The sequence below is a fragment of the Acyrthosiphon pisum genome, chromosome X, assembly GCF_005508785.2.
Source record: "Acyrthosiphon pisum isolate AL4f chromosome X, pea_aphid_22Mar2018_4r6ur, whole genome shotgun sequence".
Taxonomy (NCBI): Eukaryota; Metazoa; Arthropoda; class Insecta; order Hemiptera; family Aphididae; genus Acyrthosiphon; species Acyrthosiphon pisum.
In genome coordinates, this window is record NC_042493.1 from 64166557 (window position 1) to 64186975 (window position 20419).

The 20419-nt window shown below is 28.6% G+C and overlaps 2 protein-coding genes across 2 annotated transcripts in view; one reads left to right on the top strand and one right to left on the bottom strand.

Moving 5' to 3' along the window:
- LOC100571193 (monoacylglycerol lipase ABHD12) overlaps nucleotides 1–3160 on the bottom strand; it is a 90011-nt gene extending 86851 nt beyond the window's left edge. The window contains exon 1 of the mRNA XM_029488187.1: nucleotides 2869–3160. Within this exon, the coding sequence (XP_029344047.1) occupies nucleotides 2869–3097 (229 nt within the window). The 5' untranslated portion in view covers nucleotides 3098–3160. The remainder of the gene's footprint in view (nucleotides 1–2868) is intronic.
- The window catches only part of LOC100572033, a 424551-nt gene that overhangs the window by 41264 nt on the left and 362868 nt on the right, over nucleotides 1–20419 (top strand). Inside the window, exon 2 of the mRNA XM_029488202.1 lies at nucleotides 16097–16156. Coding sequence (XP_029344062.1) covers nucleotides 16097–16156 — 60 coding nt within the window. The remainder of the gene's footprint in view (nucleotides 1–16096; nucleotides 16157–20419) is intronic.

Sequence of the window (20419 nt, forward strand, 5' to 3'; positions counted from 1 at the left end):
AATAAACAATCGGTGAAGTATACATTTTCAACACACACAAACTTTTAGTGTACGCCTATAGTAATTATCTAAATTTTTAGATTTATAAATATTACTCACTTTCAATATAAGATATATTTACACTAAAAAATTCAACACTTTATTTATTTATTTGGAAAAATATAACACTTTGAATTGGTATTTAAATAAAATGACCGACCATTATCTATTAAATACAATGAATTAATATTTACCATTGCCGAAAAATCGAAGGGAAAGATGAGAGGTTGTTGTAACACAGTGATAGAACGAAATTTACGTAATTTCAACGAGACAATTATAATAATTACGTGTCATCGAATTCGCGAAAATATTTTGGATAGATGGTTAAAATATTTTATCCAAAATCTTAAAATCACTTTTATAAAAACTTCCATTTAAACCTTTCATTAGCTTACATTATATCATAATTTGTAATGGTATTTTATTATATTAATAATATATTACTATACGTATAGAAAACGCCGTATCGGACGATTGTCTTTAACTAAGCGACTCGGCTGTGAGCACATTATTATCACGTCGTTCATAGTGTATATTTGTATAGAATAAACGTAAAAATATATTAAATAAATGGAACATAGACAAATAACGAGAACATTTTTACGATATGATGTAAGAAATTAACGTTAATATGACGTGGGTGTAATTACTAATTTATCCAATTTGTTATTCTTGATGACGAAATAATATGTCAAAGTAGGTAACCGTAAACTAATTTCACTTGCAGTACTGTTTTTTATATTACCGTTGCTTTAGCCTTTCCAACTGCCAAATAATGCACTACCTTGCATACATTTTTAAAATTTTAATTTGTTGTCAAAAATATTAATAAACAGAAAAAAAATATTCGTTGTAAATGAAAATGTATTAATATTAATTACTATTACTATTTTCAGACGTTGCAAACAGTACCTAGGTAATAATAAATATAACTTTCAATTTTCATTTTGAAAAGTGTACAAAATTGAAATTTATATTGTTGTCAGCTATATAAAAAGTTTCCTCTTTCTTACAGTATCGTCAGTAAATAGGGATACGTATCAAAAAACGTTAAGACGTTGATTAGGTCTCGACTAAAACACTACACAGCCCTTCTGTTTAAAAGTGTTATCACTGGCTTGGGACCAATACACGTTTCTTGAAATAAGAAATTGATTTAATGACTCTACTATTTAAGTACAAATTGTCTGTATTTGTTGGCTTTTTCAACTTTCAATTTACGCAAACACATTAATTAAAACGTTGTTTATTATCAAAAAAAAAAAAAAAAAATTCCCTGCCCATTAATTATTAATTATTCAATCTATTAGAGTCTGTATTCGATTGTAATATGGAACACAACCATTTTTTAAATCTAATTGATATAAGCGTTTGAAATGGTCTTTGTTTTATACTTTATTATTTCTGTTTGCATTTGTATTTTTGTCGATAAGGTTTTATTGTATCAAATGTATTTGAACAGACATTTCTATGTCATAATATATTTTGTTTTATAAAATATATGTGATCAATGTTATTATTATTAAATAATACTTTGTTTTTGTTGAATATGTTATGTCTAATAACCGCATCGATAATGTATTGAATTGCTTCCAGAAACGGATATTCATATATTTATTATTTATACATAATAAGGTTCAAATAAATCATAAGAAAAATTCAATTTACGGTTACATTGTTTATCCACTTTCGAAAACGTTGTCTTACTCTTTATAAAACATTATTGATAGCCAACAGATATTAGGTAGATAGACAAATTTTAATATTTAATTTTAAAGACTTCATTAGTTAAATATAGCTTTATGTATAATTAGATATTTTACAATCATGTTTCGACATAAAATATTTAAGACCCATTTAGGAATTGAATAATGTTTTGGATAGTTATAAAAATATATATTTTATTATTATTAGATTAGATAAGCCACGACGTCATAACAATGGATTTATTTTTATTTTAGAAAATAACCAAATTAAAAATTACATAATAATCAAAAATTCTAGGTATATAATTAATCATAATTGGACATTTTGTATAGGTAACAATAATTTATGCATCATAATAAATTCCCATGTTCATAAAAAAACGAAATTTGTAATATCAGATCAACTTTAACCATTCAAATGTTCGTAACATTATGATATTTTTATAAGATCATGGATCAAACTAGGTTCAATAATCACAATAATATATCTATGATGTAGTTTTTAACGTTTTTAAATGTAATATAAAGTAAATTATTCAAAAAATTAAATGTTGGATACAATTAATAAAATTAATTATATGTATTATGTATATGTATATGTATATGTATATGTATATGTATATGTATATGCATATGTATTATATATATGTATTATATTAAATTATATATTATTTTCATTTACTATAATAATTAAATATCTCTTATTTATAAATTTTGACTCTGATAATTAATTAACTTTGTTAGTATTTATTAAAAAATTACAAAATTATATTAGAGGATTATTCAGTCCTTTTAATATTATAATCAATGATAATATTACCTATAAACTGCATTATAAGTAAACATGTTCAATTTAGATTTCAGATAGTATACTTTGCACACCATTTTTCTCAAGCTCGTGATTATCTCAAAGACCCAATTGTTGCTGAGCTTATCATATTTTGTTTTAATATATTATGCAGTGAAACTTACATAAAACGAATTCTTACAGGGGACAAAAAAAAATTGTAGTATAATGGAATTCATTAAATATAGTTTACGCACGATTAACAATGAAGAATATGATTCTCAAAAATAATTCGTTAAATGGAAGTTTCACTGTATTTTACTTTTACAGTACCTGTTCGCTTTATAATAGCTGCCGAATTTCGCTGTCCATTTTTTGAAATTAATTTTGAAACGTAGTCCAAAATATTATTTTTCTTCTTTTGTATTAGAGAAAATATATTGATATTCCCAATACTATAATCATTAGCTAAGAATTCCACGTTTTTTTCCTCAACTGGCTTGTTTAAAATATTCATATTTTGTTGAATTTTTAACACGGTACGGTTTCGCATGGTCGCCATTTTCACACGCTCGCACGAACACTAAAACAACAAATAATACGGTTATTAAACTTTATCACGTGTTTACCACTTGCAATTTACGAAGGTTGTAGGTCAGGTTGCTCTAGAGATAATTTTATTTACACTTGATTGATTGTACATTTATTTATGTCCATTGACACATTCATATTATGTAACTTATTAATATAATATATTATTTAATATATACATACATATTAATATTGTTCCCACACCTTTTTATAATGATTATTCACAAAACCAAACACACTTTAAATTACGTTGATTGGTATACGTGAACCCTGAGGATTCAGCAAACCATGATAATACCAATTAAGTTATATACTTATATATTTATCAAACATAACGTCAAAAGCTATATGCTAAGCTACTAAAGTGTTGAGAAGCTAACGCAGGTAATTATAATTAATAGACAAATAGGCAGATAACACAACAGATAGCACCGTAAATCATAATATTTATCGATCTAGTTTATTCAACACAAATTTATATATTTTATTAGCATTGCTTTTTTTTCAAAAACGATACACAGTATAGTCTTACCAGAGTAAGTTGTTTCCTAATAAATTCAAACTATGCGGGCTTATAAGTATACTTTGAATGCTACGTACCGTTATAGTATATCACCTAAAACATCATATTATACAATTTTATAATATTGCAAAGTGCGTTGGGGATTAAAAATTCTTGGGATTAAAAATCATAAATGAGCGTGGAAACGAAAAGACTGTAGGATTAGTTATTACTTATTAATCATAGTTTTAAGTCGTTGAACTTTATAATATAGTAAAAAAAAATATACACAATGGTATTTTTACACGTTACTCAATTATATCGTGTTTATTATTATAATAATATGATCGTATGATCGTTTTAATTCGGATAAACATATTGGTAATTCAGTGAAACTTCCATAATACAAAGCATTGTGGGCAACGAAAAAAAATCATATTATATAGTGAAATTAAATACAATTATATAAATTTGGTTCGGTTCTCAAAAATATTTCGTTAAACTACAGGACATTTCATTAAATATGGAAATTCGTTGTACGGAAATTGCACTGTATTATAAACTACCATACCTAGGTAATAAATAAAAAAAATTGTCATCATATAAAATATTATAAATTTCAAAATGATAGGCACTTGTTTTGCTATTCCTTGCATGCTGTGCTTTATTTTTTATATTACATTAGATCCGTTGCACTTTGATTTGGACCGTGTTCATTGCTTCGGGCGCAGAGTGTTTTATATTTTACTATGCTAATGTGGCATAGTTAGGTCAATAGAGTCGGGGGTATAAGTAATAAGTATTGTACCTATAGTGTTCATTAGTTTGGAAACGAATACTCCAACAAAAAAATATACGCGTGGGTAGTAAAATTTTAGCCTACGGGCTGTATCAGATAAAATACGCAGTGTTCGCATGCGCACGTTTTTTGTTATTTTCTCAGATTGTAAAAGTGTAATATAAAGTTTAATATTTGATTGAAGTCAACTATTGAGAAAATATCATAACAATAAATTAATAGCTATATGGAAAATATAATTTGACATTGCCGTGTGCCATGTTGTTTTTAAAATGTAGTTAAATCATGATATTACGATTAAATTTCAGGAAAAAATTATACTTACATTATATACCGGAAAGATGACGTGCATCAAATGTCACACTTCCCCGCCCCATATTGAAAATCAGTAGTTTTTGGTATGCAATATCTTAACTCTTTAGTATGACATTTCTATTAATGTATGCAGTTTGACGTGAAACTCTCATTTTACAAATTACCCCAAGTGAGATATCACCCACCACAGCCGGCAACCACCACCTCATAGAAATTTTAATTGTTCACTTTGATAATTTTGCAAGTCATTTGTTTTAACTTGTAAGATGCGTAATAAACCCTTATTTTAAAAACTACCTTCGAGTAGGAGGCAGATAAAAAATCACTACACAATATTTACGTTTTTATTAAAAAAAATAAATAAATTAAAAACTGTTCAATAACTTATGAATTACCTACAGGTTACAAGCTACGTTTTCAAAGATCGTAATTTGTCAGAACTTAGTTGAGAAATATAAATATAATATTTATAGGTAATATAGCTTAAATATCATGGTGAAAGGGTATCTCTAATTATGTTGAGTAAAAATTAAGAGTTAGTCGGTCATCACCTTTTAATTATTTTATATAACTAAATTACCATTTACCAGAGCTATATTAATGGTGGTATAGGTCATACATACTCAAAAAAATGGTATACTACAAGTTAGGCCACATACCAAATAGTACAGTGTTCGATACACTGATAATCGGTATTCGATTATATAGTATGACTTTTATGGTAAAATAAGATTAAAAATGAACACGAATTGTCATTTTAATCTGCCGTGTTTAACGGACTACTATTCAACATAAAATGAACCATAAATAAATAATTAGGGCACAATGAATGTTGGCCAGCAGGGAACAATTAATAACAAAAATACACAATACAAAATAAGAATAAAAATTTTTCTTTATATATTCATACTATAGTATCCATAAATAGTATATGGCATATACTTATTACTTATAAAGCATGTTTTGTTTATTATGAAAATTAAAATAAAATAAAAAGAACATATTTTAACCTTGAAACATAGATATAATAAACAAGAAGGCCATTCATAAAAATCCAATGATTTTACATGAAATTGGTATTTTTCTTATTAATAAAGGGAATATTTGCTTACCAAATACTATAAGTAATAATTGTAATAAATATAAAATAAGATACAACTATGTTTAAGGATGGTAATGTGACTGGATGGTTTGAGTGAAAAGGGTGTCTATTAATATTTAGTACTACTTACAATTTTTTTTTGAAAATATCTACCTATTCATATTATTGACTATTGACAAATTTTTTCTATGCATTTAAAATTATTCTACTTTTACTAATGGATTTAAATGTATTCAAGTAAAAACCGTGCATTCTTAATAATGTTGTATACTATTTTTATGCTTATTAAGTACACATTTGATTACTTTATGTTACAGCTGCTATATAATATATAAATATATATTTTGTGGCTCAAACTTTGTTTTTTTATAGACGCTTAATTCTTAATAAAATATTACCATTATTTTCCCTGTAGATGCCAATAGTTGTAGTCTTTTACACATACATTGGATGTCAGCCAAATCACTATAATTCATCAAGTTGGTGTTAATTTATTTTCTGTTTGCGTCATTTATTGAATTTCATAAGGTTATGTACATTTTTTTTCGTGCAAATGGTTTCATACAATTTATATGATTCTTAACACAATGTTTACAAGATATATTCATCTTATTGACAGATACAACATTTAAAAAAAAAAAATGACACATCAAAGCATGATCTGGTCCGACTGAATTATTTTTAAACTATCAACAACAATAATTTAGACCCAACGATGGTGAAAATAACTTAACAAAAATACTAATATAAAAATATTAAATATAAAAATACAATACTTACATAAATACTAATACAACAAAAATAATAGATAACACAGTAACGAAGTAACCAAATTCGGTTATGAAATATTACCATCTGGGCTCTTCAAAACACTTCACGTAGACAAATTAAATGGCAGACTTCTCAAAAATAGGTGGTACCTAAGTTATTGTGGCGTAACACGATTGAACAGATTTTCAAAAATATCCCACAGTGTTTTCAGTTGAAATTCGTATCCCAATAATGAATACAATAATTAGAATGCATTTAAAAATACTTGGCGCCAAGACCCGGGTACAATATTATATTAAAATGATACAAGTTGACGGTGTTAAAAAATAAATCAAAAAATCGTACTCAATTTTTTTTTAATTGCTCAAGCTTTTTATTTTATTTTTTTCTAAATTTAGTATTTATTTTTTAATTTATTTTTGGGAAAAACTAAATAACACCAACAATTTAGTAAAATGTGTTTTTCGATAAAGTATGATTATTAATTGTATTCCGCTTACTTATACGCACTACTACAGTTATTATAATATATTGTTATTATTCAAAAGCCTTTATCGCCTACCTATTGACCGGGCCGTAGTGTTACGGTGTGGCATGGTAGGTATTATTCATTATAACGAAACAATTTATGCCGATTGTGGCGGTTGTTGTCGTTGTTTGTGTGTACACACCGCGACGGTCAAAACGATATAATTATTATGCACTCGTACAACGCTTATTCTATGCCACTCCGTATACCGTGTACCGCGTACCGTGTACTACTCGGTGACCACGCGTTTAACAGGACATTGGTTTTTGGTAAATGTTGTGCCCAGAACAACTGCTGTAGGTGTGTGTGTATTATATTTATATTATATAGGTACACACACCTAACTAGTTTATTAGCTCCTCACTCGTCAAACCGTGCGACCCTTTTCGCAGATTAAATAATACACCACTAAACGAACAACCACCGCCGCCGAATCATATACCTAATCATGCTCCAATTGGCATTGTTATTCCAACGCGTATACATTATAATTATTATATTATTTTATATGGTCACACAATATTATTTTCATCAGAAGCACCTAGAAAATCGTGATATTGTTATTATTTAAATATGGCATAAAATATACAAGTACCGGGTGACCGAGCTTACCTCAGGCTCAGTTTTTTAAAAACGAGGTAATATTAATTGCTTGTAAATTTTAAAACTTAAAATTATGATTAATATTGGTTATTAAACTCAAATTAGGTGTACATTACATAACTTCTTTATAATAGTTTTGCAAAAAAAAATAATTTTGTTTGATCAACAAGATACCGTGCTTTGCTTCGGAAATTAATTTATGAAATAAATAGTTGTTCTATTGGTTCTATTTATTTTTTATTTATAACATTCTTATTTTCAAAAACGAAATCGAATACGAGAACAATAGTGGAAATATAATAGTGGTTGCCAAGGTGTCCGAGTAATGATACTAATTTTGAGCAAAATTCATAATCAACTTTGTTGAATAAATGTTCATAGATAAAATAATATGTCATTGTAAAAAATAAAATAAATCCGCTTTCATTACCAGGTTTATTAGAATTTCCTTTCCTAGTCAAAGTCACTCAAGGCATGTACCTTAAATTCTGTAGCTTGTTTAGATTTGACACTTCAGCGTAGTACCAAAGTACCTAAATCGTGTATACTGTTTCAAACGGCCATAGTCTGTATAGTTTTGTATTACGGGACACAAAATATAAAATATGTCGGTCGGGTTTAAAGTGAGTTCAACGCTGTAGGTTAGGCAGGTAGGCAGGTTAACGTCTATTATTCAAACGACTGCGCTAAGTACGCGTCATATTTTGTATACGGTCTGCATTTTATCGGATTACTTCTCATCATCGTCTCGTACCGTCGTACCGAGACCAACTTTAGCTGTTTGACATTTTTCCTTGTTTAAATATGTACTAATCGGTACGTTTTATACTCATGAATATTCCCGTATATAGTCATAAAAACAATTTGGACCATTTATAATGCAAGATAACCAAGGCAGAGATGCGCTTGGATGAAATTTCAACTATATTTTCTGTACTTATGTTAGCTTTAAAAGCTGATTACTACTTAAAGCTTTCTCAATGCATGTACTTGAATTTTAATATCGAATCATATTCACGTTTCATAATATTTAACGTATGTTAATTGCACATTCTCTCCGACGTAGTATATAATATCACTGTATAACAGAATCCACTTAATGATTAAATTTTGATTTGCGGTTAATTATTCAACTTCCGTTTCGATTACGTTCCCGGTTAAATGAAAGGAAAAAGTAATTATTAACAATATATGTATACGTACTTAATAAATTCTTTATGACTATAAGACCTTCTAGTTTTTCTTTGTATACTCGTACAATTTAAAAAGTTTATGTCTTAATAATTCAACCTTCGTTTTGTCAATCTTAATATTACTTTATAAAGTGTTCTGAAAGTAATTTTGATGAGACTATATCATAGTATAACAGTGGAGATTACGGTATAAAAGCCAAAATATGGCTACGGGAATAACAAAAATTCAACAATATGAAACGATCTTTTTAAGCAACCACAAAATGTAACAAAATAAAAAGGGACGTAACTTTGAAAGTTATAATTACACTATGTATTATAAAAAAATAAACATAGTTGATAATTTTTTTTTTATAAATGTGCTATTCTGTAAAAGATATTATAAAATGTTTTCAGTTAGTAAATATAAAAATTGTTGTTAGTTTTGATACGATAAAATGGTTAAGAGTAATATTGATAGCATTTTTATATAATTAATAAACTACCCCTAAACAATAATATAATAATATATATAATTTAGATAATATTATATTATAACAATATAATACATGTGACATGTTTGAAATTAATTATCATGGTAATTATATGGTTAAATTTTAAATTTTACTTTGTCTATTACTCGTATGAATGTAAATGTAAATGTAAAACCATGTCTTATACATAAAACGTTATCATTAGTATATATTATTTAAATTTGATTCTTATTATTTTTTTTTTTAAATATTAATATTATTATACACGAAATTCACAGACATGTATACATTCGTTATGCACACATTCAAGATATACTATATCCAATATCCGTACTACATAAGCATAAAAAATATTATGATCATAATACATCAATTATAAATATAGCACATTATAATTCACAATATAATTATATAAATCTTCGATTCTTAAAACTTAAAACTGTTGTTACTTTTTTTTTAATAATAGTAAAAATATAAACTATTAATGAATTAAAAATATTAATTGTGTATAACGCATTATGAAGAGGGGAGATACTTTTCAAGTATTTCAAAAGCACAGTACACCAATATATTATATGTGATCTTGTATTAATATTTTATTACATAGATGTTCGCGTGTACTAATATTACAGGTTGTCTGTGTTGAGGGCCAATCCGTGGATAGGTGTACCTACCTATAGGTAGTTAGGACTGTTTTTAAAGTATTGTAATTTTCTTCCCACATGAACTGATGTGAAACGGTTGACGACAAAATATGAAAATAAAGCGTTATTGATGATAAAAAAATGCACCTCGATGTTTTTTAAATAAAGAGAGTCACCATTAGGATTACGGTTACGTGGTGAATCACTCGATATTTTCCACTCCAAGGAAAATGTATAAATCATATTATATTACATGTTTTTGTTAAAAATAGTAACCATGATAAAGAAAATGTCAAGAGAAATTGGTGAAAAATCAAAATATGTGTACCCAGGCCCAAAACCTAATATAAATGTTTCAAAAATAAAATAGAACGATAATATTCAAATGATTTGCATGGTGACCTTAATCCCCAAATAGCTTAGTGTCTTGTTTTAAACGTTTAACGACAATCACCAAAATAATATATGCATCGACGTGCCACGTATAATCATATCTATACAACCGAATCAGTGCCGGTATAAATCTAATAATGAAGAGATAGCCGATGAGATGATACAAATATAAAGGGAATATGGTGGAGAGATGCATTTAAAGTACTTTTACAACACACACTAATCGTATGTGATCTTGTAATAATATTTTATTCTATGGATGTTTTCGATTGATAATATTACAGGTTTTCTGTGTTGAGGACTAATACGTGGATAAGTATATATAGGTACTCCATACTGTATTTAAAGTGCTATTGTAATACCCTTCCAACGTAAACTGTTAACGACAAACAATGAAATTAAGGTGCAGTTATTGATTAAAAAACAAATAGAACGATATACCTAGGTAGTATTAATATAATATTGTGTATAGTGATTTTAATCCCCAAATATCCTTGTGTCTTGTTTTAAACGTCTGATGACAATCTACATCGATATTATAATATTATGATCACGTCAAAACAACAGAGTCATTATCGCTAAAATTTGATAATGAAGGGATTGGTGACGATACGAGACCAATATAAAGGGAATGGTATCATTTAGTATGTTCGTCAGTCAATAGATTGCGCGTAGATAGTAGCCGTCGAGACAGGTCGTTGCTCATATTTTCAGTCAAAATCATCATTGCGAATACTGATTTACAGTCTCGTGTCCGTTATTGGGATTTTTGTGTCTAAACGATACTAATATTAATGAACCAACCAAAATTGCAATGGGCTGCCACGTCATAACAATCAAAAATCGATAAAGAATATAGAACCAACAATTGTCAACCACCATAATAATCGTGTAAGACGTGGTTTTACAATATTGTTGTTTGCATTAAAATATGCTAATATACAGACTTAAATTGTATATAATTAAGTGTGTAAATAAAAAAAAAAAATCTCTTTAATAACATTAGTAGTTATTCTCGATAATGGCCGACACCTCTCAAATAATTAATTTTCTAGTGATCCTGCAAGCCGCGATTATTTTAACGAAATTCTTTATTTATCCTATTATAACACCACAGCCGATGTAATCCTTTATTTATTTATGATAATCGATTGTTTTTACTTTAATGGTCTTTGGGGAAACCCAATCCCTATTAGCAAAAACCTTTATTATAATCGTATGACGTAATAAGATAATATTATTATGTATCGTACTAATGCGCATAACGCGTTTTTAAATCCTGTAAATGCTCTGAAAATTCTAAAGAAAATCAAAAGTATGAATTACACTGTTTACAAAATTATATGCGTAGAAAATCTATGGCTGTCCAACGGCTGTGATGTTTAAGTACATATGAATTATAAAATTATACCTTTGTCGATAGTTATTTCGTTTTATTAACTATATTTTGATTCATAGGTATAACACTGCCTCCACGTTTCATTTAACTCGGATTAAGCAGCGATAAGCACAACGCTCAGCGCTGTAATATCGGCAGTGGACGTCCGTATTGTATAGGACTTCCTTTTTTCACCTAATGTAATTTAGTTTGTTTTTTTTAAACATGACGATTTCTGTTATTTACATGACACGGACTTCCTTTGTCATTTTATGTCGGTCACTTACATTATTTTCGCCCAGGTCTCTACTTAATTAAGCCCACGTTTATGTTGTGATTTTTTTAGTTTTTCGCGTTCTACATTAACGTGCAAATGACTTTTATTACTCTTTCTAGTATTTTTAAACGGTTCTGACGTACTTTTGCAAAAACAATGACGATCGACAGACTTGAAAGGTAAATTAATCCATAAGCTTTGTTATTAGTATTAAATTGTTCTTGAATTTACTTTTGTGTACAATATAATAATATTACGTAATGTCATAAAAAAAAAGTACCTATAATTATTATTATTATAGTAGTTTGGCACACTAGAGAATAGCGCTAAAGTGGAAACTAAATGGATTAGAAAATAGTATGTTGTGCTATCGTTAGTTTATAAACAATCAAAATCTCATAATTATACTATAAATAAACAAATTTGAAAATACAAAAATCATTTTAAATTGATTGGTTTAGACAAAAACTATTAAGACAGAATAAATTATATTATTAGGTAACAATATAGTTCCATCACGGTGGCATCATTACGTCGTTATCAGCAATATGTATTCTATTATATTGCTATAGGGGAAAAAAACGATGTTTCGTTATAAATAGTTGAAAACAAGGCACTAATATGCAGTAATACTGAAAGGATGACATATAAACCGTTAAGAAAAATATGTTGATCGGGAGGGCACTCGATGCATTAATATCATCAATATATTTATAAAATAAATTAATGTTTCTCGTTTTTATGAAATATTTCATACTCCAAACACTAATTTACTAGGAATTATGTTTAAAATTATGTTTAATATTATATTTGGGAAAACAGTAGCAAAATATGACAAAAGATTGAAAGACTTCCAATACTCGTTTAATTATCGCGTAATACGATATTACCTATGTGGCTTAAACAATATAAAATGTGCTATAGTCAGCTGAAGAAGTTATATACGTACAAATTACCCAAAGTATTGATCGAAGTTTAAACAGACTAGGTATATAATATTATGTATTATTTAACTCTCGCAATTATTAAAACGTTCGTGTTTTGATAGGATGGGTTAGGTATATATACATGTAGCAGCCGTCCGTATAGTACGCGAACAGTTGTTGCAATGTGCATACATAATAATAATAATAATAATATTATAATATTTACAGTTGTCTAATGATCTCCCGAGAAATGTTAATTTATTGTGAAACTCCGAGTGCACTCGGTCTATTCTTCCAAGCGTTATAGTCGTTTTTGTTTTTTGTTTCGTATTTGACACTCGTACGCAGTGCCTAGTCGTAATAATTAAAGTCGAATATCGGTCCAATTTTACCCTCGTTAACTCTAGAGCGGCGGGTGAGGGGGGACAGGTCCGTCAACGTTGCGTGCATTTATAAACCGTATAATAATAACAGTAATGATAATATTATTATTATAAGTATTTGTACCTTGGGCCACGCAAATTTTTAACGAAGGGTGAACACTGTACACACACACACTTGCACGCACACCCGAGCCTATAATATTATGTACGTATATATATTATTATTATTATATATAGTAATATTATGTTTTGTTCTGTTTCTGCGTTGCATATAATATAATTTTTATTCACATCACACCCGCTGCCAGAGCGTAACCCTCCGCAGCAGCAGTACCAGACCATCACCCGTCCGCAAACACAAAAATATTGCAAATCCGTTCCCAGTTATAAAATATGGTCCGCGGATTACACGATGATTATAATTTGATTTAGAGAACGCCGTGACAGGCAGGTATACACGGCGGTTTTTATTGGCCGCCCCCGGGACAAAAGGTTAAATCTCCAGATTTTTTCAACGGTGGGGTAGAACAAAAAAAAAAACAAAATATAAAAATAAAAACATGCACATTCGTATAATATACATATTCAAATGTATAATACGTGTGCAAAAAAAAAAAACGTACGTGTACATTTTGTTTACAGAAAGTAGGTAGGTAGGTACTGGTAAAATGTTCGCTTTGCTCGGCTGAAAGCGGCTGTCAGTCTAAGGTCGTTCGAATATATATTTACCGCCTCAACAGTAATGATAATAAAGTGAAACGGACTGGAAAAAATAATATTTACCATATACCTTATTACCCCGTCGTGTGTGATGAAAAAAAAAAAGAAAAAATATGAAAGAAGTTTAACGAATTAAATATGTCCGTCGAATAACGCACACGGTTAAAAAAAAAATCCATTGAATAAAACGTCGGAAGTAGATAATATTGCTTTAAAGCTAAACTTTTTGATTCTCAGTAAAGAAATATTGTATTATACATTATATCCGTTGATACGTCTACATAGAATACCTACGTATAATATTTAATATAGGTGTAGGTACTCTGCACAATGGTTATGATGATACACGCAGTTGAATGCAACGAAAAAATAAAAAAATCATACTTTCAAAGTATTTTTTTTTCTACCAACCATAACAATTTCAAATTCACGTATTATAAAACATATATTTTAGTGCATGATATTATTTAACGAACGAACATTACTCATTAGTCATTAAAAATATGCATAAACAAACACTTATCATGCATAATACATATTAAAATTATACATTATATTTTATGGACTTCGCGAAGTTAAATTAAACCAAACCACCGTATTTTCATAAATTATAAATTATAATATTATATTATTACGGAACAGATTTAATGTAATCAAGCGATGCGCATATGCAGTTTAAAAACATTTTTAGTTCGTTTTATTAAATATAATATGTATTATGTATATAACAAATAAACTTTTTGACTTTGAAAAAAAAAAATAAAAACAAACAATGATCATATTCTGCATTTTCACGAGTCAACTGGCATTGATAATATTCTAAACACTAATAGCCGTGAGTTAATTTTCAGAAAATTCGCGTCTCGTTTACGCGGATGATATTAATGTTTTCGGAAGATATGTATTAGTGTTATTACTTACTATTATATACATTTCCCGGGGCCCTTTTGGGCGGGTACTTTAAATTAAATTTACCTGCAGCGTCACCGTCACCGCCGCCGACAGCATTTCCTCGTATGCCTATATATTACATTGTTATTATATTATACCTATGTCCTATATACAGACAAGCTCACCGCAGTTGTAGTTGTAGTCAACGAAGTGAGCTTATTGCATTTTCGTGTTTTTTTCCTCCGCTCACCCCGCTCGGGGATGAAAGGTCGCATAATACTACCACTGCTATACAGAAACAAAGAACTTCAGTGGGTGAAAAATTAAATTTAAATCTAAAAAAATTAAAAAAAAAAAAAAACAACTATTCTGCGTCCTTTCAATTCGCGTTTTTCGCCTTCGGAGAATTTTAATTTCAACAATAGTAATGATAATAATTTAACGTCTTATTGTCTTTTGAAACAAAAAGACTGCACCATAACATAATAATATAATACGCACGTCCCAATATTTATTATATCGCCCTTACGTTTATTGTATGTTTACTGCATGCACTCACTCGTCGCTTATCTACGTGCAATTTACTGCTGCACAATAATAATTAATATTATAATAATTGTGTAAACGTCATAATAAACGGTGCAGTCTTACGTGAGATGGTCGTCGTAGCCGGTGCATTTGCATGCAAGAGATTCGTTTAAAGTGATTATTCCGGTGCGTTCACCAAAAGTGAATTTCAAATAAGAGCCACTGCAGCCGCTCGTGGGCCGGAAACAGATTCGTTCCGGGCATTTGCGAGAAATCGGAAACCCAAAGACAATCGTCCGTCTTAGCCGCATATAATCACTAAACGTACGATGCATAATATAATATATAAATAATTATTATTTTACTCTCGTCTTTACCACGGTTACCCACGCGTTACCAGAATGCTGCTGACTATCAACACTCGAGTACTCGACACACTCGCAGACGACGTATCGTTAAGCACAGACGTTCGCAGTTGTCTTCCCTGTCCCAAAATTATTAAAAACCGCATTCATCGCAATATAATGTTTTGTATTTTTACAGGATGCAACGCTAAGATCGAAAACCAGTTCAAACTGCAGTCCGCGCCAGTTTTACGCGAACGTGAGTACCTTTTTTATTATACAGAATATTGTAATGTTATCTGCCACAATTTCAGCCAGAGTTCCGGAATGCTAAAAACATCGGGTTTTTGCATTTAGTGCAAACTGCATTTTGTGTTTATGGTGTTTTTGGTAAAACTGTGTGTACGGCTAAGCTATGCGTCGTCAGTGGCGGATTTAATGGAGCAATAATAATATAATATGGACATGCATTTGTTGAATTGGCCATTCCCTGTGTGGGCCCTTGAACTCACACATTTTTTTTTTAATCGGTAAACGTTTTGATCTAATTGAGTGCATTAACACGTCATGGTGCATCGACTATGCTAATAAGTAATCACCAGTATAGGTACATATCATTATAACTGCCTTTCAAACGCATACCCGCATATCGACTATCTGTAATATATGCATGCATTTGTTTTTAATGAATATACTATAATACCGTATCTATGTTAACACATATTATACCTAGATTAGATGACCGATAATTCGCAATAAGAACAAAAAGTGAGGAGATGATTTACAATCTTACAACCAAGTAGTGTTATTGTGTTCGTCTTTGAATACAATTATTTTCTAAAAGTGCTCTTTCAAAAAAAAATTTATGGTTAGAATAATACTGTGCATTCTATAGTCAGTTACATGATTAATTCATATATCGTTTAATTTTAATCAGGCAAGGTAGTTATTTAACTAGAAATATTTATTAAAAAACGAAAACGGTGCCCTAGTGATTAGGGAGGTACGTTATTATTTTATTGGGCTTTTTGAATTTGTAGTGTTTGCGAACTGGGTCTTTTTCCTTAAATCCGCCACTGCAGTGTATCGACTAAAATAAATATATAAACTCTTTATAACCTATATAATCTAATTATTAGATAAGATTATTGATACCAACACATTAAATAATTTTGGAAAGGAGTACGGAAATTCCAAACTAAGGAAAACATTTCGCACACTCCTGTTTTTCATTCTTTGTAGACAACATCGTTTATCATGTCAGACATCATTATTTGTTGCAAGACTGATAGGTATCTAATTATGATTATGAATAGTTGTAAAATTTGAACACTGTTAAAATAACGAGTACAACGAGGAAACAATTTTGTTTTCGTTTTGAGATTAGGTAACTAACTAACATATCTAATATTAAAATTCATAATATAATATAAATGCGAAATCGTCTGAATCTCGATCACATTAAATATGAAACATTTGATGATTTGAATCTGTTTCGTAAAGTTATTTGTTATTGTTTTTTTTTTTACGTTTATTGGTACGAGCTACAAGTTTTAATTTTCAAAAGCATACATCCTTTTGACGTTGGTTGGATGCAGACACACAGTGGCGTATGTGTTGCATGAAGTTTAAATGAAATTATAATTGCAATCTAAATCTGAGTGCAGAGCGTTACCAGTAATACTAGTTGCATTTTTTTCAATCGAATAGAAAAATGTCCTACTAAAAAAACGTAGGTTCTGTTTCCTGCTTTGAAAATATTTTTTTAAAACATTTCAAACGAAATATAATAAGTATGTTCCAAATGGTTCCTAAAAATATCGCGCGTTAAACATAACGGTTTTGAACACGCATAGTTATTGACAAAAATAAAATCGTAATAATTATTAATATCATGATTGACTTAGGATAATAAACTACCGAGTACTTTATATATAAATTCATGTAAATTGTATCTTTGATATTCAGTGTTTAATAGTACATTCACGCTGATGATGCATTTAGCATGATTGTTATAATAATATTACCATATCAGCGTACATATTTTAACCCTGAATAGTCATCTGATTTTATTCACCTTAATACTATTATTTATTTTTTATTACAATTTTCTAATTCGCTGGCCCATTTAAATGTCAAGAAGTGTTTTAGATTTCAAATTATCTTGACATTGTTGATTTATTGAACGTACTTATATTAATAAAATTGTTTGAATTTGATTGATTTCAACTTTGAATTAAAATTAAAATCCAATATTTTTGACACAGGCGTGACATATGCGAAAGTTTTTCACTGATATAATTTTTACATGTTACCATAATAAATTGATCGATGTTTTATAATATGTACCTTTAATATAGGTAATGCTCAGTTTGAAATATTATTTTAATTTTAAATAAACCTGTCAGTATAATATTATAGAATATATTTTTATTCGTAGTAAAAGTAGTATGAGACATTTATATATTAACTAATCGACGCCAGGGGCTTTAAATCACGCACGGATCCAGTTCAGTGATTGTTTTATCAAACAATGATTGGACTATGATAATAATTATTAATGGGAGTAGTGTTTTCTTTTATTTTTAAGAGACATTTATTTTGATTTAGTGTACCAGTGCATTTAAACAGACTGTTAGATATTACTTAATATTTGTTGAACCATCAAAATTATATTATAAGACTATTTGAACACAATAATTGGACGAGATCCATGAAAAAAAAAAAACACAAGCATAATGCCATGTGTAAATCATATTTCAATTTAACAGGTCGAAAACCAAACCGCTATATTGGCAACGGATAAAATCGATGAACTTTTCGTTATCTCGGGACAACACTTCTATAATGTTCGTATGTTGTGTATAATGCGAACACCATGTGCATCATGGATAAGCGCATTAGATCAGTGTAGTTGCAGACGAGCGTGTATACATTATGAAAGAAGTATATGATATAATATTTTTATCACAGCTTTCAAATATGGTTATTGGTCGGATTATAGGCTACGACTATTGCATTTCGAATAAAGGCAAATGAATACTCGACCAATATTGATATTATATTATAATACAGTTCTGGGCTTAAATTATTGTAATACAATTTATTAATACAATAAAAAAATATTTATCGGATTTTTATTGATTTTTCTCGTTGCACAGCACTGGTGATAAGTATATTTTATAGTGGTAAATCTAGGAATTTTCTCTGAATTTTCTTTATAATCCAAAATATAATATAGTACAGTTGGATGATTCATATCATATAATGTTATGTATAATAATACACATTCATATCACTTGTTAATTTATTCACAATTATTTTGTATAGATTTTAGTTCATTTGGTTATGATTAATTGTATTTTTTTATTTTAATAAATTTAATTGGAAATGTATTTAATTATATTTAATTTCCCATTGAATAAAACATATGCAAATTTTATATTTCAATTCGAACCAAATTTATGTTATTAAATTTGTATTGTTACTTATTTACTTATTTACTCTTATTTGTACTTGTTTATATTAAATTTAAATTAATATTATGGTGTTTGAAAAGTGTTTAAATATATATGTTATACGTTATATATTATTATAATACCATTACGCGCTTAGCTCCTGTAAAACCAAACACATAATATCATACTTCATAGTTTTCTGGGTGCGATGGGTTTAAAGCGCTATTTTTTCTAAAAAATGTTTGATCGCTCTTCCGAAACTTAACCTAAAATTAACTACCTAACCAAAGACATGAAACCAGTAGAGTTAGGTAAAAACATTATTAAAAACCTTGATAACTCTAAGATTTTTAGTACAAAATAAAATAATATGTCTCGAGAACTTTATTTAGCGATTGTATACTTCCAAGAACCCCCACTCAGATTATTTAAAAACATGGCGTTATCGGATGTATGATATTCTAATAATAATAATAATAGGTAATCGTATTTTTTATTCATTTCAATTTTTTTTTGGTTCTAGAACCGTTCAAATTTTTTACTTCAAAAGATAAATCAACCCATATTTATGACTCATTTTCAAAGGATCATAGTTTAAATCTCGACACTCCGGAAAATAATATAATATCCGAAGACAACGTAAGAGATAATGCGAAGTCAAACACAGAGACAAAGATAACGAAAGAAAATGTTGGCCATTAAATAAAATTTACTACTTTGAGTAAGCAGAAAATGTGAACAAAAACACTGACTTTACAACGGATATTATGATGAAATAGCATCCAGTTTTTAAGTATACATTAATATTGACTACATAATATTATACATTATTTATTAAATACTATTATCTTGTGATTACGTTAAAAACCTATTTAAATCGTATCCATGACGTCAAGCTAACCCATGAATTCATGAAAAAAACATTTAAAAGCGAACGGCATCAAATACCCACATAATATTAATTTTATATAACATTATAAATATTAAAAACAATGGAAAATTAATATGTTCATCGGTGGAAAACTACCACAAAGATTTATACAAAAACGGTATAAATTTGACGT